General features: G+C 46.9%; 1 protein-coding gene across 4 annotated transcripts; it reads right to left on the bottom strand.

The window, feature by feature from the left end:
• Positions 1-1,428: 1,428 nt before the first annotated feature.
• LOC146337788 (chemerin-like receptor 1) lies at positions 1,429-27,541 on the bottom strand. Of its 4 annotated transcripts, XM_084815274.1 has the most exons (3): positions 27,502-27,541; positions 22,367-22,540; positions 1,429-5,873 (listed from the first exon to the last, which is right to left on the bottom strand). In XM_084815274.1, exons 2-3 carry the CDS (start codon positions 22,493-22,495, stop codon positions 4,758-4,760), a joined length of 1,245 nt encoding a protein of 414 aa, XP_084671400.1. In that variant the 5' UTR covers positions 22,496-22,540; positions 27,502-27,541; the 3' UTR covers positions 1,429-4,757. The 4 variants fall into 4 exon arrangements, with proteins under 4 accessions (XP_084671400.1, XP_084671403.1, XP_084671402.1 ...); XM_084815277.1 differs by lacking the exon at positions 22,367-22,540 and having other exon boundaries at positions 27,502-27,525; XM_084815276.1 differs by lacking the exons at positions 22,367-22,540; positions 27,502-27,541 and adding an exon at positions 21,149-21,435.

Raw genomic sequence — 27,541 nt, 5'->3', positions numbered from 1 at the left:
TGCCAACTCAGCTGATGTTGTTGCCACTTGCAGTGGCAGCACAAAGGAACCAGAAATGCTAGAAGAAGGAGGAGGAGGAGGAAAGAAGCTGTGCTACAACCCTTGCCCTACCTGTGAGAAATTGTCAGAGAATGTCTCCTCCCCCCTAGAGAAATTTGGAGAAATTTGGCCTCCAATTTCTCTGCCCAGAAGTGGTGGGGAACTTCGAGAGGCCATTTGTGCACATCTCTAGTATATAAGCTTCCTACTTTTATGCACCGGTAGACTTTTCTTTTCCAGCAATCAGCAAAACGGCTACTAATTGAGAAATAATTCTATCATCCGAGGTCAGCAGCTAGGCCACCCTTGTCCCTACTGCTTCCGATCAGAAGCAGCTGAAAGTACAAAAACAGCACTATATTTCCCCATTTTCTTCCCCTTATTTTACTCTACAATGTCATCCTTTCCTTTTACTCACACCCAGTTCACATGTTCATTTTCTTTAAAAAAAATTTTTTAAAAAAAACATACACTTAAGGGAAACTACAGACTGTTTTTCTCCTTTCTCTAAAGCCCGTTGTTTTGTTCTAACCTTTGACCTGGGAGCAAATCCCTCTTAGTCTCTTCAGTAGTCTTTTTGTCAGCCCCAGCAGTCTGTGGAGACTAAAGCTGGGGGGAAACAGTGATTCAACCACAAATCCATGAAACTGAACCAGTAATTTGAGGAGAAATAGTTTTGTGAAATGCCCCTCCCCCTTTGGTTCTCTGAATCACTTTGCTGATTCTTCAACACCTTTTATTTGGTAGTAAGTCCCATTAAACTCACTTTGTCTTACTTCTGATGAGGCATACGCCAGATTGTGCTATTAATCTCTAATTTCCCTCTTCTCCCACAAAAAAAACCAGCACGGGACACCTTTTAAACATTTGCATCTGCTTTTCAATAAAGCATCTTTGGTTTTTTGGTTTTGCAAGACTTTCTTACATTTTAAAAACATCCACACATAAAAAAAAACCATTTTCCCTACTTGTTCAGGTTCAGAAATTGGGTTGCATTGAATAGGGTGATTTTATACTTTTAACAATCCTACTTCAGTCCCTGCCCTTTCTTTGGACAGTTAATTGTACTGCATCTCTCAACGAAAATGAGCTGTTGGAGGAACAATCTTCCGACTCTATCAAAATGTGTGTTTTTCTGTAGCTCTTCAACTGCCGTCTTCTATAATGGCAGCTCCCAGTGAGTGGCAAAGGAGTCAGATTATTTTTTTAGGGTGGCAGCCATTTTGAATTTCCCAAAATTACCCCTCCCCCCAAAAAAACTCATCAGAAAAGGGCTTTCTGGGGAAAACAAAATGACAGTCCAACTAGTACTACAGTAGGTCATTTTTATGGGTAAGGATCCCCTGAAATTATAAAGTTTAAAAACCACTACTTTAAAGGACATCCTTTTGTTTGAGGTGGGGGGCGGAGTGTTACACAGAACAAATTAAAACCATGAACAACAAAATCATAACAAATACTTTTATTCAGATACAGGAATGGAATACCAACTTAAGAGTTAAAGCTGACTTGTTTTGTAAAACAACAGTCCCTAAAATCTTTAGAAAGATAGCTATCTCACTGAAAACTAGAAGAAGCACACATGACATACCATTAAACCACATGTCACAGAATGATAATATATGTGAACTGTAGACAGGGAGTGCCACAAGTAAGTACCATGAAAGAGATCGATGTACTTTAACATAAATTTTGAGGACGATAATTGAGACATTATAAGGGGAAAATATAATCCATGGTGCATAGATCTTAGAATTAAAACCTGACAAGATGCTGTTTTATTGCATTTCACCCACCATCTATTGAGGCATACATTTTGTAAGACTACATAGTATGTATGTATGTATAGACATAATTTATACCCCACACTTTCAATCTAAAGTTATGTTCTAGCAAACATAGAACAAAATGTTTTTAAAGAAAAGAAAACAATAAAATAAAGCATACGAACTAAGGGCAAAACTGCAAACCTGGCACCAATGGGAGCTTGTCTCTCTCACACATACTAATTTCAGAGAACAGAGGTCATTTTTATCTGGATAATGGCTGCAGAAAGAAGGCTTAAGCTTCCCCTACACCAGAGGTGTCCAATCTTAGGCCCCAGAATGTCTGTAAACATTCTAACCGCTTTGTTCCCAAGCCGTTTCGAAAGTTCCACTCAGCCAGTCACTGTCCAAGGGGCCATCTTCATAGTCAATTTAATGAGGAGTGGGAGCACTTTGAGGTTGTTCACATCACATGACGGTGAGCCCCTTCACACAGAGCTTTTATCCTGCTGGTTCTTTGGGCTGCCTTTACACTAAAGAAAAACCCTGCAGTCCTCCCGTTCTGGAACCTTTCCACGTTTACTGCGGGCTCCCAGACAATGACCACGTGATTGCTGAAAGGGGAAGTGTTCAATTTTCAAGGTTCCATTAGAACTCAATGGAACAGTGCCATCTAGTGGTTGGTTTAATTGCGTAACATTCTGAGTTTAAAAGATAGTTTGTTAGTTCCGGATCTCTTTGTGATGGAATAACCAGGAAATACTCTGGCTGTGCCCTGGAGGTTAACGATGTTATGAAAAGGACCTGTGAGTGAGCAATCTCAACAGCAGGATAAAAGCTCTGTGTAAAGGAGCCCATCATATCCAGTCTGCCGCCATCCAGCACCTTCTGTCCTGAAAAGCTGCATTTTCAGAAACTCCTTTTACTCCATTTTTTTACGTTATAGCAGCTCCCAAGCAGTCCTGCTGCTGTGTGTCCCGTTCTCACACACACACACACACACACACACACATTAAATCCTGGGCATGCCACCCTCTCCCCCCATTCCCTTTTTTCCCCATTTGCAGTAGCGTCATTTGGAAGCTTCCTTTACCACCTCCCGCTGTCGCCTCGTCGCCCATTCACAACAAGCAGCCTGCCTTTCTGGAGTAATCTGTGAGCCAGGGAGGGAGGGAGCAAGCAGGCAAGAGGCAGCGGGGATGGTGGAGTCAGGGAGCGAAGTAGCAGCTCTCTGCTGTTTCTCATTCATAAATTGGTCAGGGGAGGAAGAAGCCACAATCCCCCATCCTCCGAGGGGGGCAAGTCCTTTTGAGGTAAATCATCATTCTGACAGGGAGGAATAGCACTGTGGCACTTGTATGCGTGAGCAAGGCAGTTAGTCCCATTGAGGTAAATCATCATTCTGATGAGGAGGAATAGTGCTGTGGCGCTTTTATGCGTGAGCAAGGCAGGCTAATTAGTCTTATTAGGGTAAATCGCCATTCTGATGAGGAGGAATAGTGCTGTGGTGCTTTTATGCATGAGCAAGGCAGGCTAGTTAGTTTCATTCAGGTAAACGCCATTCTGACAGGGAGGCATAGCAGTCTGATGAATGGACAAGACAGGCTAGTTACAGACTTGGAATTACTTGCTCTCTGATTCATAAGAGCCGGGAGAGCTAGAGGTGGGAAACAAGCCTCTCTCATTCGCTGAGCAGCATTTCCTGGGTTGCTAACCTTCAGCTCTCCCCCAGACTTCGCTCACCCAACCCCAAAGTTTCAAGCCCTGTGCAACTGGAAAAGGCATTTTTCGGTGCTGTATACTCCACTTTTCTTGCTTTCTTGCCTGATGGGCCAAAGCCAATCTCAGGAAAATCCAGATAATCCCTGACACGCTTGTCATTCCGTTGCCAGGTAGATCCTGCCCAAGATTTCATTGCTACAAACTTGGTATAATATTGACAAGCAAACTGGCAACTGGGGGCATGGCGATGGATAGACTTTTACATGGCAAGGATCTAGGCGGTATGACAATTGTATCACTCACCATGGCACAAAACCTCCTATATTATCCCAGTCAGTGAGGGAAAGCAGCCTTTTCCTTCCCTGCCAACAGTGTCCCCTAATGCAGCCTTCCATTTCTCCCCATAGGCATGAATGGGAACCATTCACTTATGGGGGAGACAGTAAAGGGGAACACTTAAGAGACACCACTAAAGTGAGGCCCCAGTGCCCCAATCAAGCCTGCTCCCATCTGCATGGGCCACCCTAAGTTCTGTTTCATTGTCACACTACAGTGTGACAGAAATCCTAGGAACCGTCTTTTACATAGATATATAACTTAAGCCAGTGAAGGCTGGTGACTCCGATTTTGGTTGGGCCATAAATCCATTCTGGATTTCAGTCAGAACCAGCCAGAACTCTAAAGGTTCAACATCCTGGATAGTTCCTTTTGTGTTATGACTGGTTCTGGCTGAAACCCAGAGTGGAACCTCAGCTCCACCAAAATCAGAGGCACCAATCCTCACTGACTTAAGCGCTGCTGCTCTTTTTGCGCTTTGTAAACTAGCTTACAGTATAATAATATTTGGGTTGGAAATCAGCTTGCAGCAGATGCTGGTTCTGCTCCAGCCCCACTCCTGCTTAGTTGAACTGTGCCCCCTGATGGAAGTCCACATACCTAATTTCACCTGGGACCAGATGAGCATCGAAATGAAAGGCACAGGCCCAAGCGGTTGCACGCCCATGTCAGCTGCATGCAACTATCTCCCCTCCTGAATCTGGGCATTTCACTTCACCACAACTGTTGCACATCCTCAAATGTGGTTGAGAGAACCACAACTAAAAGCAAGTGACAATCATGCCCAACAGATGGGTAATGCAGGGAAGCTTCTGAATGAATGAATGAATGAATGAATGCGATGTCTTTGCACTGAAGGTGGGGGAGTTTGGGAAGCTGGGAGATCAGCAGGATTTATGTGTCCTGGGACTCCAGCTCAATTGAAGACTTGGTCTTGGTGTTTGCTGTAGTCTGGCTGCTCTCCTCCGCAAAGGCATCCTCAAAGGCAGAGAGGAGGGAGCGTCTCAGACTCTCCTTGAAATCCTGCCCCATGAAAACATACAAGATGGGGTTGAGACAGCTGTTGATGAAAGCCAAGCTAGACGTCAAGGGAACACCAATAGCCAACACGAAATGCAGATGTTCTTGCTCTCTGGCTTCTGTCTCAAGGAAAGAGAAAACATGAAGGGGGAACCAACAGACAAAAAAGGCCACGATCACTGCTGTGATTACCTTGAAGGGCTTGCTCGATTGGACCAACCGGTTCCTCCTCAACCTCAGAACAATTGCCCCGTAGCAAGCAACAATGACGCCGAAGGGGATGACAAAACCAAAGATGAACCGGCTGATGACCATAGCACGGTGCCTGAACTTCATTCGCTCTTCAGTGTCACCATAATCACTATAGCAGATGATCACGCTCTCATCATATGGATGTGCTACTGCACTCTTGAAATGGATGTTTGGAGAACACAATGCCAAAGCCAGGATCCAAACACCCAAGGCCACAAAGGAAGCCAGCCGGGGTGTCCGGTGATTCTGAGCCCACACAGGGAACCTCACAGAAATACAACGGTCTACGCTGATGACCATGAGGAGGTAAACACTGGCATAAAGGTTGAGGTAGGCTAGGGTGCTGTTGATCTTGCACATGGCCTGGCCAAATGGCCAATGGAATTCCAGGGCTGCGTGGGCAATGCTCAATGGCAAGAAGAAGGTGAAGGTGAAGTCAGCAATGGCCAAGTTGAGGAACCAGACCGTGTTGACCGTCTTCTTCATACGGAAACCAGTGATGAAAATGACCAGCCCATTACCGATGACCCCCAACACAAAGGCCAGGCTGTAGATTACCATAGAGACAATGGTCATCCTTTTCCTCAAGGCATCTTGCTCCTCAAAATATGCATAGTCATAATCTTCAGGAGGAACTGAGACATTAGAATTGGTGTGGGAAATGGGAAGAGTTGGTACAGTTAGGGTCTCCATTCTCTTTTGCAGAGACTGTCCTTCACTCGTGTCTTCTCTCTTTGCCTGGAAGAAACAAAACAATAAGAAGATAAGAACTGGTGTGTTGGAACAGGCTGAGGTCCATTTACCTCAGCATTCTATTCACCACAGCAGCCCAGCCAAATGCCCCTGGAGGTTCACAAACAGGAGAAGATGGAGATGGGCTTCCCAGGTTCCTTGTTCCCAGAAGGTACTATTTACCTTGCCTCTAAGTGTCAAAAAGCAGACATGCTACTCACATGGTGGAGCTGCCCAGTTATACAAATGTTTTGGTTACAAATAACAACAACAACAAATTGAAGAGATTAAGAGGTGGGGGGAAAGTTCCATTGGATCCCAGAATAATTTTACTGAGCTATTTGGAATGAATTGGATCCAATCCAGAGATTATTGAATTAATTTATGATTGGTTAATGGCAGCTAAGACTTTGGTAGCTCAACAGTGGGGGGAAAGCAGAAATACTAGATTAAATCTGTCAAATTAATGTACTGGATGAAGACTAGGGAAAGATAAAGTATACATGAAAAAATAAATCATTTAGACAAAAAAGGGTGTTACTCTAAGAAAGATTCTCCTTTAAGAGTGAATTAGATTAAATGAATGAATACAGTGAGAAATTCAATGTTTTATGGATCAATCGATAATAGGAAGTTTAGCCTGGGGTGAAGAACCTGAGAGGAATTGTTGTATTGGTACATATGATTGAAAATGGAGGATAAGATGGCTTTCATACATTTGGTGTTTGTATAGTATTAACATTATATATTTTAAAAAATAAAATAAAGAAGAAACACCGTGCCTCTTAATGTGGAGATTCCATACTCTTAATCTGGAGATTCCATTTCCTCGTAGACACACCCTGAATGTGTCCTGAGCATTCAGTGCCTGGCTCAGCACCCAGCTGCCTTTTGCATCCATACAGCAACAGGTACACCAGTCATGCCACAGAACATTGCCGGAAAATCCTTGTCATCTCTAGTTCTCTTGTTGCAACAGGAGATGTTTCTGCCATCACTGCACTTCCTGCCTGGTGTCTCAATCTGTTGCTCAACCTGCCTTGCCTCTGGCCTCCTCTGGAACAAAGTAGTAGCCCTGTTTGTCTAAGCAGGCACTAACTGCAGGGGTTGGGGGGAGGCCATGGTGAGAGGCATAGCAAGAAGAACCCTGGTGGGAGACATGGTAGCAACCAGTCAAAGAGAATGCTCAGGATCTTCTCCTTTCCCCGCTCCCCAGAGTCAAGACCCTTCAGCCCCTGTTCTCTTTCCTTTCAAAGCTGCCATTCTGTCACTGGGTGTGTGGACAGGATGAAGAACAAGGAGACACGATACATGTTATTAACCAAGACAGGAAAGAGTTGTTGACTCTGTGTTGCTCTTTGCACAAGAAGAGTGAAAATGGCAGCAAGGGTCGGTGGGGGGATGCTTGCAGAATGCCGTGCGCTGTTCGTCCACAGTGACAGTTGCCATCATATTCTCTGCTGTAGCCCCTCTGTCTTACCAGCACAGGAAAACACTCAAATGGTGAAGACACTTTCCCTGCTGGGAAAAACCATCACTTGTCAACCTCCTTCCTGTTTTGCAGCTGCTAAAGGCCCAGGAGCCCCAACAGCAGTTATTTAGTTCATTTTTATTGATTGGCTGTATATCTATAAGGCTGTCCAATCACTTTCTTCTCTGGGCAGTGCGCAAAATGCAGTTCATATAAAAAGAATCCCATAAATATCAGCTAATATTCTCTGGCCACTGAGCGCTCTCAGCCTTTATTGGCCGGGGGGGGGGTGTCCCCCTCCTTAGGAGATTTTCCCAAGGGTGGCTGGCACTTATGCAAACTTCTGGGTTCCCCCAAGCCTGATGATACCTCCCCTTTTCGCATGGATTTTGGCATTTTGACATCGGTATTCACACTCACAGAACTGAGATCGCTGTTAGTATACAGGATGATAAGAGTAAGAATTACTGTATCTGGACCACAACTGCCTTTGCCTGATCCCATATTGGACTGGAACTTTTGTGCATGCCCGCTCACCAGCTTAGTTGCCTTAAATTTGGGATTGCTCCAGAATTTGCTGCAACTCAGAGTGTCCTGCAGCCAATCTGGTGTCTGCCCCAAAGTCCTTCCCTGATGATGCCACTGCTCATATGAGCCCAACCTATACATATACACAGGAACACACACACTGTTGTCTTCAAGTACCTAAAGGGCTGTCATGGAGAAGATGGATCAGACTTGTCCTCCATTGCTCCAGAGGGCCATACTAGAAGTCATGGGTGGAAACTGCGAGGCAGCAGATTTTGGCTGAACATTAGGAGAAATTTGTTAATGACAGGAGCTGTTCAGAAGTGGAACAGACTGCCTCAGGAGGCAGTGGGTTCTCCTTCATTGCAGCTATTTCAATGAGGCTGGATACCGGGGCTGCATCCTGCAAACCAGATGCTGCCTTAAGCAGGGGATGGGACTTGATGACTTCCCAAGGTCCCTTTCAACTCAATGATTCTGCATGATTCAGTGTCTGGCCTGGCCTCTAAGACTCTGCTAGGGAGCAGTGGAGGCTGGTGGCTCCAATGTCAGTAGGGCAGTAAAGCTGCTCCAGGTTCAGTCAGAACTCTAAAGGAGCTATCCAAGGTACAATGTATTTAGAGACCCAGGGCAGATTCACCACCTCACTGACATCGGAGCCACCAGCCTCCACTGCTAGGGAGTCTTATTCACTCCTAGAACAGATGAAGTAACAAGACAGTAGACAGAAAATCTCTCTGATCACATGAAGAAGGCATGTCCTGCTTCACCACAGTGCAACCACAGCCCTCCCACCCCCTCAACCCAACAGATGAGACAGAACAGCAGAGAATCCCCATTTCCTTGTATTATCTTCACCCCCCACTCAGCCCTCACAGCATATTATGCATTTGTACATGCAGCCAAAGATTTGGGGAAGGAAGGGAAGAATTAACTTTTCCGGTCCACTTTTGGTGCATTCATTACTCAGTGGAATTAACCATTTACTTCTGCTTCCCTAAAACAGCAACAGAAATTAAGATGGCCATGAGTCCCATTTTACAGAGCGCAGTCCTCTATTTAAAGGGCTGTCAGAGGACACTTGTCTGCATGAAGGCATCCTCTGTTTGAAGCATTGTTCACTCCAAGTCTGGTTTAAAGGGAAAGAACCAGAAGAAGGGGGAGCAAAGGGCATGAAGGTGGTCCTGGGTATTAGCGCTGGGTAGCAGATTGAACAGGCAGGCACAGGTCACCTGATCACCACTGCATTTCTGTTTAAAGTATAATAATTATTTCTAGATGTGCATCAGTATATATACATTCTATTCAAACCTATATATTTTTATCGTCTTTTTTGGTGATGCATAAGTGGCCACATTACAGCAGACACTCCATCGATTGTATTTGTCACCACAATCAAATCCTCTATTTGAAGTCCAAGTCCAGTTTAAAGAGAGAGAAGCAGAAGAAGGCGGGGCGAAGGCCATGAAGGTTTATCACTGAGTTTATCAATGTATTATCTTTCTGATTGTGCCCATCCGCCAAGGACAATTATTATCATTATTATTATTATTATTATTATTATTATTATTATTATTATTATATTTAATATGCAGGGTTTTCCCTGGTCTGCCCATTCTGTCCTCACACCAATCCTCTGAGGAAGGTTAGGCAGATAGTAAGCTTGCCTTGGCTAAGTGGAGATTTGAACTCAGGTCTCCCTGGTCCTAGTCAGTTCAGTTGCTATGCCATACTGTTTCTGGCCACAGTCCTTTCCGGGCTGCTCTCCTGTGCCATTAAAGCTGCAATGAGAGGTATAAATGCAGCACCTGGGAGTAGGGGCAGTAAACAGACGAATAGCAACCCTATTGACAGATCAAGCCCCTGAGAGAACTCAAGTATCTTTGAGGATTTTTGCCCGTCCCAGGACTTTTAAAGGCACAGAGCCTCCATCAAGGATAGGTTAGCCAAATGGAAAAGAGGACTGGGCTCCTACCCCTTTAACCATTGTAGAGAAGAGGGAATTTAAGCAGGTGTAGCATGTCCCTCTTTTACACATATTCCCTCTGCTATACAGCTATTAAGGCGGCAGGAGCCTTGGCCTCTTTTCCATCTGGCCATCCTAAGTCAAGGAGGAAAACTCCTTGACTTGTCAACCAATCTTCTCCATCTACGTGGTTCTTACCTTACAGCAAAGAAAGACCCTGCAGTCTTGCTGCCTCCAGCTCAAGCAGAATTCTGTTAATAAGAGCAAATAAGCAGAAGTGGTTGCCAATGCATATAAGAGGAGTGGAAGGCCCTCCCACTACCCTTTTTGTCCTCAGTGAATGTTCCTATGCCTTTATCACTTGCAAGGCAAGCAAAATTTCTGCCTTCATGGCTGAAAATCTGCTAATGCAGTGCTGGAGGGGATGTTTTGCATCATCCAGATGTTGTATCATGTGCTCCAGATGTTGGTGGATTGCACCCTTAATGGCTCTTTTAATCAACATGGCTACAGGGTTGTCAGCCTGGTGGGAACTAGGCTGTACTAGTGTGATTGGTTACAAACTGGAGAAAGTTGCTGGGGGGGTGGGGATTTAGACCCGGCTTTATGCTAATGTTAGAAGACTTCAAGCCAAGATGAGGAAGCTGGAGTATGTGATGCTAAACAAGAACACAGACTGTGTGGGTGTAAAGTGGACAGAATCAGTGGGACTCAGTTTTCCTTAGATGAGAACTGTATAAAGAGATCTGGGAAGGAAATACTGAGGGTGGTATGAAGGACATATCAGCTCTGTATGTCAAAGAAGGTACAGAGCAGCCCTGTATTCAACCCCACACTTGGTAGCCATAAGCAACTGGAATTCCATGCTGGCAAGTTTATGGGATTCCACTCAGGGGCATGAGAGGGTTGGTAGAGGAGGAGTGAAAAGAACCTTCCTCCATCACCAGGACAAAATGCAGCAGACTGGTAGAGGAGGGGTAGAGTGATCTGTCCCTCCTCTGACTATCCACTTGATAGAAGGAAAAAATGCCTAGCCTGCTAAGGGACTAGAACATGAGTACACAGGCTGTTCAGTCACAAGATCCATATCTGGTGTTGGCCCAGGGCCGCACATGCACATTGAAGCCTGCACTGCAGGGTTCTGCTATGGATCAGATGTTGAGCAGAGGCCAGGTTTCTAAAGGAAGCGAGATGGTAATGGATCAGAACCACAAAAATCTCCAAATGGTGCTGGGGCTAGAAGCCAGGCTGGGTTGGCTGTATGTTGCTCCAACAAGGAGCAGAGCAAGACTGAGGTTTAAATAAGAGTGTAGTCACATTTAAGCTGGTTGGCCCAGCCTCCATACTGACTGAGGCTTTTTTTCTTAAAGGTGCCAGGTCTGTTTTAGCAATCTGCAATGATGTGGGAGTGACTGTAGCATGCTAGTTTCCTCTTGCCCCAAGTCCTCAGGAGTCTGAGGGTGGTAATGGATGCAGGAGAGCTATCTCCTGGGGTCTTTCTGGAGAACTAGGTACTGGGGAGATGGAAGCCTCAAGATGCCCAGGGGATAGATTGAAGGTGGCAGGAGATCAAGAGGTGGCCAAAAACAAAAGTGGTAGTGGGAAGCCCCTGGGGCAGCCCAAACCAGCATTGGGATCTGAGCTTGGCTGAAAGTAAGTGGAGCCTCATCTCAGCTATTTCAGAGTAAGGATGGGTGCATCTGTTTCGCTTTTTCCCCATGTTTACATGTTTTAAGTCTCAAGTTTTTTCCATCACACATATAGCAAAATGTGGGGACTTTGGTAAATTCTTATGAAAATGAAACTAAAGGAAATTCTTGCTCATCTGCATTTGCCAAATTCAAAAGGTACAGCTAACATGGAAAGGACTGTGAGGTGCCTGCCTGCCATATAACTGTTAAAGGTGAGGAGCCTATCAGAAAAAGAGGTGGCAACCCTCATTCAGGACCACAGGCATAAGTGGATGCACAGGGATTCAAAGCCAAACTGTTAGGAGGAAAGCACCCAGAGACTCAGGGCCTGGATGGATGAACCTGTCCATTTTAGATTCTCCCGCATTCAATTTGTTTTCATCTCAAGTTATTTCTTTCCCATTTATGAAGAAATTTATGGATTTTGGTAAGTTCTGGAGATCTCGAAAGCTTGCCCAATATTTATGATCTTTTGGTTGGCCTAATAAAGGTATTACACTTATATGGATTTTGGAATTTTACTTGCAGGTGCATAGGGGGGAGAAATGACGAGACAGCACAAATACAGTTGGGATAAAACTGGGCCACATTTGTTGACATATTACATAGGGATGTCAGAGAATTCCACGACGGATCTCGGTGAGGCCGAATGCCAGTGCATTCAGCCCCCCAAACTCCATCGCGAAATGGCCTGCCACCCCCTGCGCCCCCCGCGGATCCCCCCCGGGACGAGACTTACCTGGGGCGGATGTTCCGGACAGTGGCGGCTCCAGCGGTGGCGGCAGCAGCGGCTGGTCTTCTGACCAGCTGCCGCTGCCGCCACCATTTGCAGTCTGGTCTTTTTCTTTTTTTCCCCCATAGATGTGATAGGCTACGTAAAGACTTACATAGCCTATCACGTCTGGGTTTTTTAAAAAAAACAACACGTATGCAAATGGTGGCGGCTACGGCTGCTGCCATTTGTGTTCCTTATTTTTCGCCGTCTTAGTCTATGTCAATATTTCCGTAGACTAAGACGAAGAAAAGAAAGGGGAACGCAAATAGCACCCACTACGCTATTTGCATTCCCCTTTCTTTTCTTCATCTTAGTCTACGTAAATATTGACGTAGACTAAGATGGCGAAAAATAAGGAACGCAAATGGCAGCGGCCGTAGCTGCCACCATTTGCGTACGCGTTTTGTTTTTTTTTACCTAGAGCCCTCCGCAGCCGGAAATCCGGCTGCGGACAGCCCTGGCCTGAGCCTGGCCAGCTGCTCCACAGAGCTGCTGCGGAGCACAGCCAGCCGTCGAGGATTCCGGGGGGGAGGACCAGATTGCCTCCCCCCCCTGTCGAGGATTCCGGGGGGAGGGACAGAACGCCTCCCCCCCCACCATGAACAGAATCCGCGAAAAGGTAAGTGACTTTCGTACATCCCTAATATTACAATCTGCGAAGGAAGCACCGGTGGGCACATAGAAAACAAGTCATCATGACAGGTATCAAGTGAGGCATTCATCGTCTGAGGCATGGCATCTACCGTAGCCACCCTGCAGATCAATCCACCCAATTCTGGGCTGGGAGACCTTCCCCTGTCACCACCCCTTTAGCCACGGAACCCGAGTGGGTGAGGAGGGTTGTCCTCAGTGGTAAGCCATATCTCCCAACGCAGGGCCACAAAACCTGGAGCCGAGAGCCTCGGGCCTTACCAGTCACCTGAAGTGGTGCCCACGAATGCTCACCTGTCCTCTCCCCCAGTGGAGTGCCCACCCGGAACCACCACAGGAGGGCGACAAGCCTCTGCTTAGTCACCCTCCCCCCCACCTAACACTCAAGGATGCCCCTTCGCAGATCCACCAACAAGAAAACATTGCCTAGGTCAGAGATGACCACCATCTTCAGGGATCCCAACCATCATTCCATGGCCCTCTCGGCAGCAGGTTGGACCCAATGATGGCAATTCCAGACCAGTGACACCAAATCAGCCGTAAATCTCAGGCTTGAAGAATCCCCTTCAGCAGGCATAAATCGTTCCCCCCATGTGCCGAACCAGAATCTGCGGGGGAACCTTCACCAGCCCTTGCTGGAAGAATGTGGGCAGGAGGTGCTCCAACACATGCCACGTCTGCACAACCACTGGATGGTGGCACACCAGCTGAGCCCCAGCTAGGCTCTGCCACTTGAGGAGGCACTCCGACTAGCCCAGAGAACCATGCTGTGCCCCCAGATGAACACCCGTACTGGTTCCCTTGCACTCCGGACATCTGAAAGAACAAGAGACAAACATGTGAACACCAGTGTCCTCATGTCCAAAAAGGCCCAGCAGTGGCCTTGCGGAGGCCCGATATGCCTTGGAGCGCCACCTGCCGACTTTGTCCAATGTGAGCCCCAGAGACGTGGCGCAAACCCAACGCCTTCAAGGCCACAGAGTGACTACCCAGAATTGATGTTTGGTCAGGGGAGAGGAGTCACTAGGGCAGAAGAAGGGGCCGGGGAGACTCCCCCAGACCTAGAGAAAAGGCCCCCAAGGTGGTGACCAGACGAAGGTCTAGCACCAGGGCTGGGAACAGCAATGTGCTAACCCCACTCCCAACCTGGTCAATTTTGGACTTCCTCAATAGAATAAAGACCACCCGCTGGGGAAATTGCACCTCACTAAACTGCCAAGCCTCATGTGGTGAGGTACCCAAGGAAGGCCACAGAGCCCGTAAACCCAGCAATATGTCTGGCAGCAGAAGGGCTCTGGAGTCTGGAGGCACCAGGGATCCCCAAGACCAACCCTGGAGCACCTGCCTGACCCGGAAGTCAGCAGTGTTGTCAGCCACACCCTTCATCTTTAGCCCAGGTGGCCAGTGCAGCAAGCCTGCCCCAATAGTCCTGGCAGAGAGCCGTAGTCCCTTTCATGGGCTTTTGAAATTGATTGTAGTCCTGAATCAATTCCGGCTGAACAGTATGCTGAGGCCTTTGCTTGGGAAGAAGCTGAAGCCAAAACTATCGTTACTCTAGCAGGATACCCTATGGGTAGGGTGAGAGAAGAGCAAAAGAGCCTACACTAGGTCTTACTTAAAGGCCAGGATTGGACTCATCTCCTGCACTGCCATAGCACTGGGTATAGTAAAGGACGATGAATAATAAGAAAACTCCTGCTATACATATAGGCCCAAACAGCTCCCATCAACTGCCACAGATAAAATCTAAAGAGTTTGTCATCTACTCTCCAAGACTGTCTCCAACCAAAAGTCACCAGGGGAAGCAACGTGAGGTAAGTTAGAAGCCACACAATGAAACACAAAATGAATATTAGGACCTGTGTGTAGCGTTCTAAATGTTTGTTAACCATTCTGCTTCTTAACGCTGAAGCATAGCACAGCAAACCTCTAAGTTTTTTAAAAGAAGCTGGTTGATTTTTATTTTCTGTTTAGCACACAGGCTTATAAAATATCCAATTCTAAGGTCAGGGGAGAAAATTAACAACAGGAATTAGCTGCTGGGTACAGCTAAAACTGGAAGACCTCAGCTTTTGCCACCCTCAAGGTGATGCCACCCTGGCTTCAAACACTGGCAAACCAAGCTGGTGTTCTGAGCTTTCCCTGGCCTGTCCACCATGAAGGTGGACTGAGGGGCCTGTGATTGTTCCAACCCATCGCCCCTGGTCGGCAACCGGTGAGGCACATTCTGCTAACATCACCCTCCAAAGCTGGCAATGATACAAGTTGGGTTAGCAGCCCATTACCTTCTAGGAGGTGCTCCAAACGCATGCCGCGTCTGCCAACCGCTGAACGGTGGCATACTGGCTAAGCCCGAGCTGGGATCTGCTGCTTGAGGAGGCCCTCTGACCAGCACAGAAACCATGCTGCGCTCACAGACGAGCACCGCACTGGTTCACAGACTCCAGCCATCTAACCAAGTGCATTCCTCCAGTTAAGTTGAGGAAGCAAGCCGGACCGATGATCATTATCGCTGGCAAACTGTGCCGCCTGACCTGGGAAAGTCCTTGCCTTTCCCACCCACAGGTTGTTCCCTCCTAGATGCGGCACCGGAACCTGCAGGGGAACACGCACCAACCCGCAATGGAATGGAGTGGGAAGAAAGCGCTCCCGCTACAAGCTGCGCTGGTCAATCCGCGAGCACACGCGCCCTGGAACAGGCTGCTCTGGGAGCTGCAGCCTGGCCTATATGCGCTATGACCAGCTCGTAACACCATGCTGTGTCCGGACATGAGCGCACGTGCGCACGGGTTGACGTCCAATACATTGATCAAAGGAAAAAATAACTGTAAGGACAAGACAAGAGACGCCGAGCAGTGACGTCCACACTTTAGGAATGGACACAAGACCATAACTGTAAAGTACCGGGAGAGCGACAACTGTTGCAGCTGAATGAGAGAGCAACACCCCAGGTACAGGAGGCCCTCGTCATGTGAGGCATGAAGTGCAGCATGGCTTACGCTACTTAACACACAACACTCAGCGAGAGCCTCTTAGCGTGGTCTATGGAATTTCCGGTGCCCGGGTATTAGAGGAAACTTTGGCACTGGCGCTCAACCTGCCATTTGCCTCATGAGAAAACAGGTGTTACGCAGGAGGTGTTGCAAATTCAATACTACTACCCGATCCATAAGGATCGGATTGTGGGAGGGCTGTGGTTTAATGACCTGAATGGAGGCCTGCCCCTCACACACAAGGAATTTAAGAATGGACGCAAAGCCTTGAATCAGCCTGCATAGGCAATGCTATGTATAAGAGAATTTCGAAAAACGGGATTTTGAGAGATCATAGGGCAGCCCTTGGGCGTGGCACTACGCACCAGATGATCCTATACATTGACCCTAACAGGGTAGTGTTTCATTCCTCCCTTGTTACTGCATAGTTGTAACCTTAATAAATTTAACCGGTTAGCTGGATTGGCACAGACTCCTGCCACTGACTATGTGGAGTAAACAAAAAAGGTGGGGGGGGCGACCCTGTTTAGCGTCAGCAAAGCAGAAGCTGCCTGTTCCTCCAGAGCGTGCCCCTGGAGTGAATGCTCAAGCCGCTGCCTCGCAATATGAGCAAAGAACAACCCTTACAATGAACCCAGTGCGGCGGGTTAGGCAGAGAGCTAGGATTGGCCTGAAGTCACACAGTGAGCTTTACGGCCAAGTGGGGACTAGAACCCATATCTCCAAGTCCCATTATGGCACTTTAACCACTGCACCAAGCTGGTACTCTAAGCTGCCAGGGAGGTGTGAAAACAGGAGTACCCCAAACCCACATAGCTACCAGTCTCCCTGCACAGGGGTTGGCAATGGCTCTACCAGGGCGTGAGTCAAGATTCTCACTACGCCCTACCCAGGGAAGCTGGGTATCGAGCCAAAGACCTTGTTTAACAATAAGGGGGCTCTGTGAGATGCTCAAAGGCCTGAGTCTGAAATTTAGGCAAGGCGGGGGGCCTTCCCCCTCCCCCCCCCTCACTTCCCTTCTCATTTCTTTTTGTCCCTTTTCCTCCCCATCTAATCACCAGGCCGTGCTGTGGCCACCCAGCATAAAAGATCCAAAACTATAGAAACGGGAGTCATAGGTGAACGCCCTTCAAAAGTTGACCTCACCCTGCTTAGCTACAGTACAGTGCAATTCCTTTGGACCTTGCACTCCAACCTGGAAAATTAAGACCACAATTCGAAGCTGCCTCCCCGCGGAAAGGAGACCCTGTATGTGGGGTGGGAATGGATGGAAACAACCTTTTGAATTGTAGAGGGGCATCTATATCTTCACCTCCCCACCCAAACACAGCTCCCCCTGCAATGGGACCACATGTACATATCCCCATTCCTTCCTATGAGAGCCAGAAAAGCCGGAATGAATGAGGAAAGGGGGCGGGGCGGCCTAAATATCGACCGGCTCACCCCCTGCCCCACTGGGACGTCAAGAGTGAGGGCAAATAGCCTTCGACATCATCCCACCCTTCCCCCCCCCACCTGTGGCCTGGCAAGCCATTGTCCATGTTTGTCCTCTTTTTTGGTGATTCATAAGTGGTCACCCTAGCACAGAGAGAGAGATCATGTCAGTGAATCTCCAGGCCCAGTTTAAAGTGCTGGTATTGGCCCTTAAAGCCTTAAGTGGGTTACTTGAAGGACCACATGCAGTCATACCACCTGCCCACACTCTCAGATCAACATTGGAGGCCCTGCTTGTATGCCCACCTGTCAATTACAATGAATTACCTCTTCATTGTAATTGTTAGAATAACAAGAATTAGAATAGCAGGTTTGGGAAGGTATCTCAGCAAGACAAGATGTGTCCCTCCTTTAATGCAATACCTGAAGTCCAATTTAGTGACAAGGGATATGTTTGGTTTAGCCATTTGGGCTGCATAGCCACAAAAAACACCAGAATCCATTGCAGATTTCTCCAGCATCCCTAGCTCTTCTCAGCAGTAACAGCATCCCCCGTCCTGCAGCTGCAGCCAAGGGGGGAAAACAAATTAACCTCAGGGTTGACCCAATCTTGACACTGATGGCAGCTTTTTGGCAGTTAAGGACTTCCAATTGGTCAAGCATTTAATTCTTCATCATTCAGGATGCAGCCCGCCACTTAGAAAACTGTTACTTGATTTATCATCTGCCTTTTAACGGGTTAATTGATTCCATCTGCGTATTACCCAGACTTCACTATCTGCACCTTTTTTGAGTTACTGTAAGAAGACTGAGAACTGACCATTTTGACTACCAAATGTTATCACTTGTAGTTAGAGGGAAAAGGCCATGTTGAATACTAATCTCTGTTCCTTGTGCAAACCTGTAGTATGACACACACACACCAATCCCTTGTCTGGCTTGAAAAAATTGAGACTTGATTAGGGTATTTTAGGATGCAATTATATGGTCCCTAGTCCCAGGGGACATAGAATGGATCGGCTCTTCCCCTCCAAGGCCAGAGAGAGAGCTCCACCATCGGAGGAGAAACCCGAGCTTGCATGCCCCCTCTGAAACCCCATGGAAACGTCCAAGGCCCTTTCCTCTTTGACATTGAAACTTCAATGTTGGTAGAGGCAAAAAGGGAGAAGATCAGGAGATGGTTGGATTGGGGGGAAGCTATGGATTCTGCATTATACAAAACCTGTCCAGTCCCCAGACATGCATCCAACAGGGAGGGCAATGTACAGCAGCCCTGAAGCTGGCATATATAATGTCCCTCCCATTGCTTCCAATGGGAAGCAAATCAGCAAAGAAAGAAAAAAAGAAAAGAGCAAGAGCAAAACCCATACTGTTCCTTCCTCCCTTCTGCCCTGCTGTTGCACAGCAGGGCTTTGATCAAGGCTATTCCACCAACTTTGGATCCCCCTGTTACGACAGGATTGCCATGCCTCTTGTCTTTGCTTAAGCTCCTTATATTTCTGGATGCCCAATTTCTTTTGCAGCCAGACATGGTGCTGTGCGGTGTATAATATATTCATTATACATGAGTGGCAAATGCCTTTTATATAATATTTAGGGCTGGCCCTACCATTAGGCAGGGTATTACAATCCACAGCTTGCAGTTGGGGTTGTAGAGTGGGTGAAAAGTCACCACGGCCACACCACACACCGTGTTCAAATGACATGGCAACCTGCAACATGGCACAGGTAATTAGGAAATCCTGGGCATGCACAAGGGTGAGGGAGGAACCGACACTGTATTGTTTCCCCTGCTGATTGTATGAACACCCTCACAGTTTCATCCATCCCCAGATCAGTGCCATGCTCCTATCTGGTATAAAGCCCCCAGGTGTTCCTCTCGCTCTGTGTGCAATTCTGCTTAGGAAATCTTCACCTGATGTTACCCACCAACTCTTAGAACAGGACATTGCCTTATACTGAGCAGAGCTTTGGTCTGTCTAACTCGGTATTGTCGACACTGGCTGTCCCCACCCAACCTGGAGATTGAAACTGGGACCTTTAGCATGCAAAACGTCTGTGCCACCACTAAGCTACAGCCCTTCCCTGCCTGCCTGCCTGCCTGCCTATGTGCTAACCAGCCATCTGCCTACCAGTCTGCCACCTACTTGCCAGCCCATAGACTGGAGTGTCTGCTGTCCTACTCATTTAAGCATAAGGGCTTAAAACCTGCTTTTAAAAATGTACAGGCTGAACGGGATTTGAGAATTCAAATTCTAAGGTCCATGACCAATTTTTGTAAACTTGAGTAGGCTTTTCACTGCCATCTAGTTACACAAACAAGTAGGGATGGACAAATCGCGCCCCCGCCCGCCCACCGCTGGACCCCTGCCGCTTACCCAACCCAGTTTCCTGTGCTAGGCAAGCCACCCAGCAGTCCACGGGGCTCCTCTTCTTCCCATGAGCCACCATTTTGCATAGAAATCGCAGGTGAACTACTTACATAAATCACAATTTTTTGCAGTATGGCGGCCGTAAATAGCACCATTTACACAAAATTATCGGCAGCCTACTTAGACCATTTATGCCTGTAATTTTGCATTAACTGTGCTATTTACAGTCTCCATTTTGCAGAAATCGGGATCTACGTAAGTTGCTTACCCACGATTTCTATGCAAAATGGCACTCACAGATAAACAGGAATCCCCTCTCTTGCCCGACTTGGCACATGCTGAGTCAAGCAAGTGTGAGGATCTGTGGACTAGCATCCAGGGGGCTGATCTGGTGAGAAATTGCTGAGCTCAAAACCAAACAGATATCCTCCAATATCCCTACAAACAAGTTGTGCAATTTCAGAGCTCATTAATGGATAGCCATTGATCCTGAAAAGATGACACTTACAGTGGTCTTACATGAATAAAGGTGGAGACCTACAACAATTTGCAGATGTGTTTTTTTTTATTTATAGCATTTTTCTATGTCTGCTTCAATTGCTGTTATTATACAGACACCCATTCACAAACCAATCACACTACTCCCACAACAGCATGCATACTATAGCACACAAACACACACATCCACATGCCACTCCCATACAGACTCCATCTAACTGTGAGCTGGCGACTGTTATGATAGTGCTGCACACGCTCAGCTCACCAGTAGTGCACAGTTCTACTTGTCCATAATACTTGGATGCAAGCATTTTTTTAAAAAAAATCTAAGTAGCTGGAATGTTTATGAACATTCCATAGCACATCATTGGCTGAAATTATGCCTGGGAAGTGACTGTTTTAGTTCATGAAATGCAGAAGTCTCACATCCACTAGTAAGAATGATCTCAAAAAAAAAAGTTCCTGGTCATTACTTCAGAGTTGTGGTGGTGGTAGAGGTTGTTGGCTTTTTCCCTTTGTTGAATTCATCTAATGGAGGAGGAAACCACTGTTTTTAAGCACTATTGTTTCTCCAAAACCTTGTGCAAGAGTGGAGCAATTAAATGAAATTACATAATTTTAGACTCTAGACTTGAAGATCACCAAAATTGGTTCAGCACCCTGGATAGTTCCTTTCGAATTCCAACTGGTTATGACTGCAACCCAGAGTGGAATCTCAGCCCCACCACAATCAGAGGCACCACTCCTCATCGACTTAAGCACTGCTGCTCTTTTTGCGCTTTGTAAACTAGCTTACAGCATAATAATATTTGGGTTGGAAATCAGCTTGCAGCAGATGCCGGTTCTGCTCCAGCCCCACTCCTGCTTAGTTGAACTGTGCCCCCTGATGTAAGTCCACATACCTAATTTCACTTGGGACCAGAGGAGCATCGAAATGAAAGGCACAGGCCCAAGCGGTTGCACACCCACATCAGCTGCATGCAACTATCTCCCCTCCTGAATCTGGGCATTTCACTTCACCACAACTGTTGCACATCCTCAAATGTGGTTGAGAGAACCACAACTAAAAGCAAGGGACAATCATGCCCAACAGATGGGCAATGCAGGGAAGCTTCTGAATGAATGAATGCGATGTCTTTGCACTGAAGGTGGGGGAGTTTGGGAAGCTGGGAGATCAGCAGGATTTATGTGTCCTGGGACTCCAGCTCAATTGAAGACTTGGTCTTGGTGTTTGCCATAGTCTGGCTGCTCTCCTCTGCAAAGGCATCCTCAAAGGCAGAGAGGAGGGAGCGTCTCAGACTCTCCTTGAAATCCTGCCCCATGAAAACATACAAGATGGGGTTGAGACAGCTGTTGAGGAAAGCCAAGCTAGACGTCAAGGGAACACCAATAGCCAACACGAAATGCAGATGTTCTTGCTCTCCGGCTTCTGTCTCAAGAAAAGAGAAAACATGATAGGGGAACCAACAGACAAAAAAGGCCATGATCACTGCTGTGATGACCTTGAAGGGCTTGTGCGATTGGGTCAACCGGTTCCTCCTCAACCTCAGAACAATTGCCCCGTAGCAAGCGACAATGACACTGAAGGGGATGACAAAACCAAAGATGAACCGGCTGATGACCATAGCACGGTGCCTGAACTTCATTCGCTCTTCAGTGTTACCATAATCGTTATAGCAGATGATCATGCTCTCATCATATGGATGTGGCACTGTATTCCTGAAATGGATGTTTGGAGAACACAACACCAAAGCCAGGATCCAAACACCCAAGGCCACAAAGGAAGCCAGCCGGGGTGTCCGGTGATTCTGAGCCCACACAGGGTGCCTCACAGAAATACAACGGTCTACGCTGATGACCATGAGGAGGTAAACACTGGCATAAAGGTTGAGGTAGGCTAGGGTGCTGTTGATCTTGCACATGGCCTGGCCAAATGGCCAATGGAATTCCAGGGCTGCGTGGGCAATGCTCAATGGCAAGAAGAAGGTGAAGGTAAAGTCAGCAATGGCTAAGTTGAGGAACCAGACCGTGTTGACCGTCTTCTTCATACGGAAACCAGTGATGAAAATGACCAGCCCATTACCGATGACCCCCAACACAAAGGCCAGGCTGTAGATTACCATAGAGACAATGGTCATCCTTTTCCTCAAGGCATCTTTCTCCTCATCATTAGCACACTGCTCAGGAGTAACTGGGACATTAGAACTGGTGTGAGAAATGGGAAGAGTTGGTATAGTTATGGTCTCCATTCTCTTTTGGGGAGACTCTCCTTCACTCGTGTCTTCTGCCTTTCCCTGGTGGAATCAAAACAACATGATAAGAACTGGTGTGTTGGAACAGGCTGAGGTCCATTTACCTCAGCATTTTATTCACCACAGCAGCCCAGCCAAATGCCTCTCGAGGCCCACAAACAGGAGAAGATGGAGATGGGCTTCCCAGGTTCCTTGTTCCCTGAAGTTATTATTTACCTTGCCTCTAAGTGTCAAAAAGCAGACATGCTACTCACATGGTGGAGCTGCCCAGTTATACAAATGTTTTGGTTACAAATAACAACAACAACAAATTGAAGAGATTAAGAGGTGGGGGGAAAGTTCCATTGGATCCCAGAATAATTTTACTGAGCTATTTGGAATGAATTGGATCCAATCCAGAGATTATTGAATTAATTTATGATTGGTTAATGGCAGCTAGGACTTTGGTAGCTCAACAGTGGGGCAGGGGATCAGAAAAAGGAAAGAAACACCAGATTAAATATGTAAAATGAATGTACCGGATGAAGACTAGGGAAAGATGAAGTAAACATGAAAAAAAAATTGTTCAGATAAAAGCAATGTGTTACTCTAAGAAAGGCTCTCCTTTAAAAGTGAATTAGATTAAATGAATGAATACAATGAGAAATTCAATGTTTTATGGATCAATCGATAATAGGAAGTTTAGCCTGGGGTGGAGAACCTGAGAGGAATTGTTGTATTGGTACATATGATTGAAAATGGAGGATAAGATGGCTTTCATACATTTGGTGTTTGTATAATATTAACATTATTTTTTAAAAAAATTAAAGAAGCAGCACCATGCCTCTTAACGTAGAGATTCCATACTTCCCATTTCCCTCACGTACTCAGCCTGAATGTGTCCTAAGCATTCAGTGCCTGGCTCAGCACCCAGCTGCCTTTTGCATCCATACAGCAACAGCTACACCAGTCACGCCACAGAACGTTGCCGGAAAATCCTTGTCATCTCTAATTCTCTTGCTGCAACAGAAGATGTTGTTGCCATCACTGCACCTCCTGCCTGGTTTCTCAATCTTTTGCTCAACCTGCCTTGCTTCTGGCCTCCTCTGGAACAAAGTAGTAGCCCTGTTTGTCTAAGCAGACCAACTGAAGGGGTGCAGGGGAGGCCATGGTGAGAGGCATAGCAAGAAGAACCCTGGTGAGAGACATGGTGGCAACCAGTCAAAGAGAATGCTCAGGATCTTCTCCTCTCCCCACCCCCCCGTGGGGACCCCTTAGCCCCTGTTCTCTTTCCTTTCAAAGCTGCCAGCCTGTCACTGGGTGTGTGGACATGATGAAGCCCAAGGAGACACGATACATGTTATTAACCAAGACAGGAAAGAGTTGTTGACTCTGTGTTGCTCTCAGCACAGGAAGAGTGAAAATGGCAGCAAGGGTCGGGGGGATGCTTGCAGAATGCCATGCGCTGTTCGTCCACAGTGACAGTTGCCATCATATTCTCTGCTGTAGCTCCTCTGTCTTTTGCCCACACAAGAAAGTACTGAAAGGTGATGACATTTTCCCTGCTAGGCAAAACCATCACATTTCAACCTCCTTCATGGTTTGCAGCTGCTAAAGGCCCAGGAGCCCCAACAGCAGTTATTTAGTTCATTTTTATTGATTGGCTGTATATCTATAAGGCTGTCCAATCACTTTCTTCTCTGAGCAGTGCACAAAATGCAGCCCATATAAAAAGTATACCGTAAATATCAGCCAATATTCTCTGGCCACTGAGCGCTCTCAGCCTTTATTGGGCTGGGGCTGGGGCAGGGGTGTCCCTCACCTTAGGAGATTTTCCCAAGGATGGTTGGCACTTATGCAAACTTCTGGATTCCTCCAAGCCTGATGATACAGTCAGGAACGCCCCTCTAATAACCAAAACCAACAACGACCTATCTCCTCCTGCTTGGCTTGGCTGGGGGGAAATGATTTACTGGGAAGCCGGAGGAAATCCCTGGATATAGGGAGAGACCTCTATCCCTATGCCCTGCTTTGGAGCCCTGTTTGTTTTGCTTTTACTGTCCTGAAGTCATGTAGATAAGGAACTAGGACAGGTACACAGAGGAGGGATCTTCCATGTGTGTGCAGCAGCAGACATGGAGAGGGAGAGAGACAGAACGCACAGCATTGCACAAGTGACTTGAACATGAGGGGGAGCTGAGGGACAGAAGAGGCAGTGTGCGCTCTGACAAGGTGGTCGCCCCCCCTCGTACTTGAAAGGAAACCAGCAGTGATTCAAGGGTTGAATGCAGTGGTGCAGTTAGGAAGTGTTAAGACTCTGATCTTAATGGCCTTATGCAAAGCCCTTATTTGGCTGCAGTCCTGCCCATTCTGCTGAATGAGACCCTGCCTGTCTGCCCCAAAGTCCTTCCCTGATGGTGCCACTGCTCATATGAGCCCAACACACACACACACACACACACACACACACACTGTTGTCTTCAAGTACCTAAAGGGCTGTCATGGAGAAGATGGAGCAGACTTGTCCTCCATTGCTCCAGAGGGCCATACTAGAAGTCATGGGTGGAAACTGCGAGGCAGCAGATTTCGGCTGAACATTAGGAGAAATTTGTTAATGACAGGAGCTGTTCAGAAGTGGAACAGACTGCCTCAGGAGGCAGTGGGTTCTCCTTCACTGCAGCTATTTCAATGAGGCTGGATACCGGGGCTGCAAACCAGATGCTGCCTTAAGCAGGGGATGGGACTTGATGACTTCCCAAGGTCCCTTTCAACTCGATGATTCTGCATGATTCAGTGTCTGGCCTGGCCTCTAAGACTCTGCTAGGGAGCAGTGGAGGCTGGTGGCTCCAATGTCAGTCGGGCAGTGAAGCTGCTCCAGGTTCAGTCAGAACTCTAAAGGAGCTATCCAAGGTACAATGTATTTAGAGACCCAGGGCAGATTCACCACCTCACTGACATCGGAGCCACCACTGCTAGGGAGTCTTATTCACTCCTGGAACAGATGAAGTAACAAGACAGTAGACAGAAAATGTCTCTGATCACGTGAAGAAGGCATGTCCTGCTTCACCACAGTGCAACCACAGCCCTCCCACCCCCTCAACCCAACAGATGAGACAGAACATGCAGTGGAGCAAAGAATCCCCATTTACTTGTATTATCTTCACCCTTGCTCAGCCCTCACAGCATATTATGCATTCATACCATGCATTCATTACAGCAGACACTCCATCGATTGTATTTGTCACCACAATCAAAGGGAGCAAACCAAGGGATGGTTGCTTTAGAAAGGGCCACAAATATCCTCCTTTTAGTTCCTCCCAAGAACTACTCTCTTTTACTTCTCCAAGGGAATAATGGAGTAAACAGTTTCAGATGTATTTTTAGCCAACAGCTGGTCTAATAAAGCAGAATAGTGCACTGATGTTTTATCAATGTGAGTTAATGTCAGGAAATTGTTTCCTGATAGGTGGAACCACTCTTCACCTTTTGGAATGAGAGATCCACCCAGCTGAGGAAAGGGGAAGTTCCAATTTGGTTGTGTAACAGAATCTTATTTCAAAATCCATTTGGCCATCCAATTGGCCATTGTGTCAGTATGCTGACTATGTGATCCCTGATTGGCTGGACACATCAGCAGCAATAATGGTGCCAAAGTGGCTGCTGAGAGAGGCAACAAAATAGTGTGGAAAAGGTATTGTTTGGGGAGAGGGTCTTTCAGAGAATATTTAGGGGACAACCCTGCCTTTTTTGCACCAAAAATGTTTTCTCATGAACATTAGGGGCAGCCTATGGCAAACGTCTGCAGCCACCAGGCATGTGCCTTCAGAGCTACACCCTAGTTCAGACCAAGAGTATACACACACACCTTTCCTCTTTGGAAATAAAGAGCCACTGTGTAACTGCAGGAATGTGCCAACTTCCTCATGCTGGGCACCACAGTACCATGCTTCTAGTTCTTAGACAAGATAACCAGCAGATATGAACTACTGCCATAGGCATATTACTTTTCCCTCCCTTTTAACAGTTGCATTGCAGGCAGAAATTCAACTGAGGCAGTTTTTACTAGCATAGGCATGCAATGATGGTTGTTATCAGCTAAATTTTTGCTTGTTGTCCAACAGTTACGGATCAAAGCCCAAGTCAGAAGAACAGGGGAGAGAACTCCAGGCTTTTACCATTTAGGGTTACCTTGCCACCTTTTTTTTTTTTTACTGGCCCCCTGCTCCTGTACTTTACATAGCAGCCACATGCACAAAATTACAGCAGGTCGAAATTTTCTTGACATGGAGGTAAAGTGTTGGGAGGGGGGAAATATAAAAATGTAATGATTAATTAACCAATGAATAAAAGCTTTGCCTGTTTACTTCCTGTGTGTTGAGTTGCAACCTGTAAATCAAGAGGCAACTCAATGTGAACCACGCAGTTAGAGTTTAGCAATGTATTGTCTTATTCTGCCCAAGGGCAATACACAGGATTTTCCCTGGTCTGCCCATTCTGTCCTCATACCAATCCTTTGAGGGAGGTTAGGCAGATAGTAAGCTTGCCATGGCTGAGTGGAGACCTGAACTCGGGTCTCCCTGGTCCAAGTCTAACACTTGGTTCAGTCACTATGCCATACTGTTTCTGGCCATGATCCTTTCTTGGGCTGCTCTCCTGTGTCATTAAAGCTGCAATAAGAGGTATAAATGCAGCACTTGGGAGCAGGGGCAGTAAACAAACAAACATCAAGCCTCGGAGACAACTCCGGTATCTTTGAAGATTTTAGCCTGTCCCAGGACTATTAAAGGCACAGAGCCTCCATCAAGGATAGGATAGCCAAATGGAAAAGAGGACTGGGCTCCTGCCCCTTTAATCATTGTGGAGCCGAGGGTATTTCAACAGGTGTAGCTTGTCCCTCTTTTTCACAAATTCCCTCTGCTATACAGCTGTTAAGGCTGCAGGAGCCCTAACCCCTTTTCCATCTGGCCATCCTAGTTCAAGGAGGAAAAGTGTCAACCAGTCTTCCCCATCTACGTGGTTCTTACCTTACAGCGAAGAAAGACCCTGCAGTCTTGCTGCCTCCAG

Source organism: Heloderma suspectum, chromosome 10 (genome assembly GCF_057233095.1).
Source record: "Heloderma suspectum isolate Gila_16-S chromosome 10, 16-S_ref, whole genome shotgun sequence".
Taxonomy (NCBI): Eukaryota; Metazoa; Chordata; class Lepidosauria; order Squamata; family Helodermatidae; genus Heloderma; species Heloderma suspectum.
Note: the sequence above shows the minus strand (reverse complement) of the source record. Positions and strands in the feature narration are given on the sequence as shown.

What these genes read in the sequence shown, in the direction of transcription:
- LOC146337788 (XM_084815274.1), bottom strand. Translation starts at nt 22,495, where the DNA reads ATGGAGACCATAACTATACCAACTCTTCCCATTTCTCACACCAGTTCT. An exon ending in GGATGACCATTGTCTCTATG is followed by an intron (nt 5,874 to 22,366) that starts GTAATCTACAGC and finishes TGTTTCTTCCAG; the next exon opens with GCAAAGAGAGAAGACACGAG.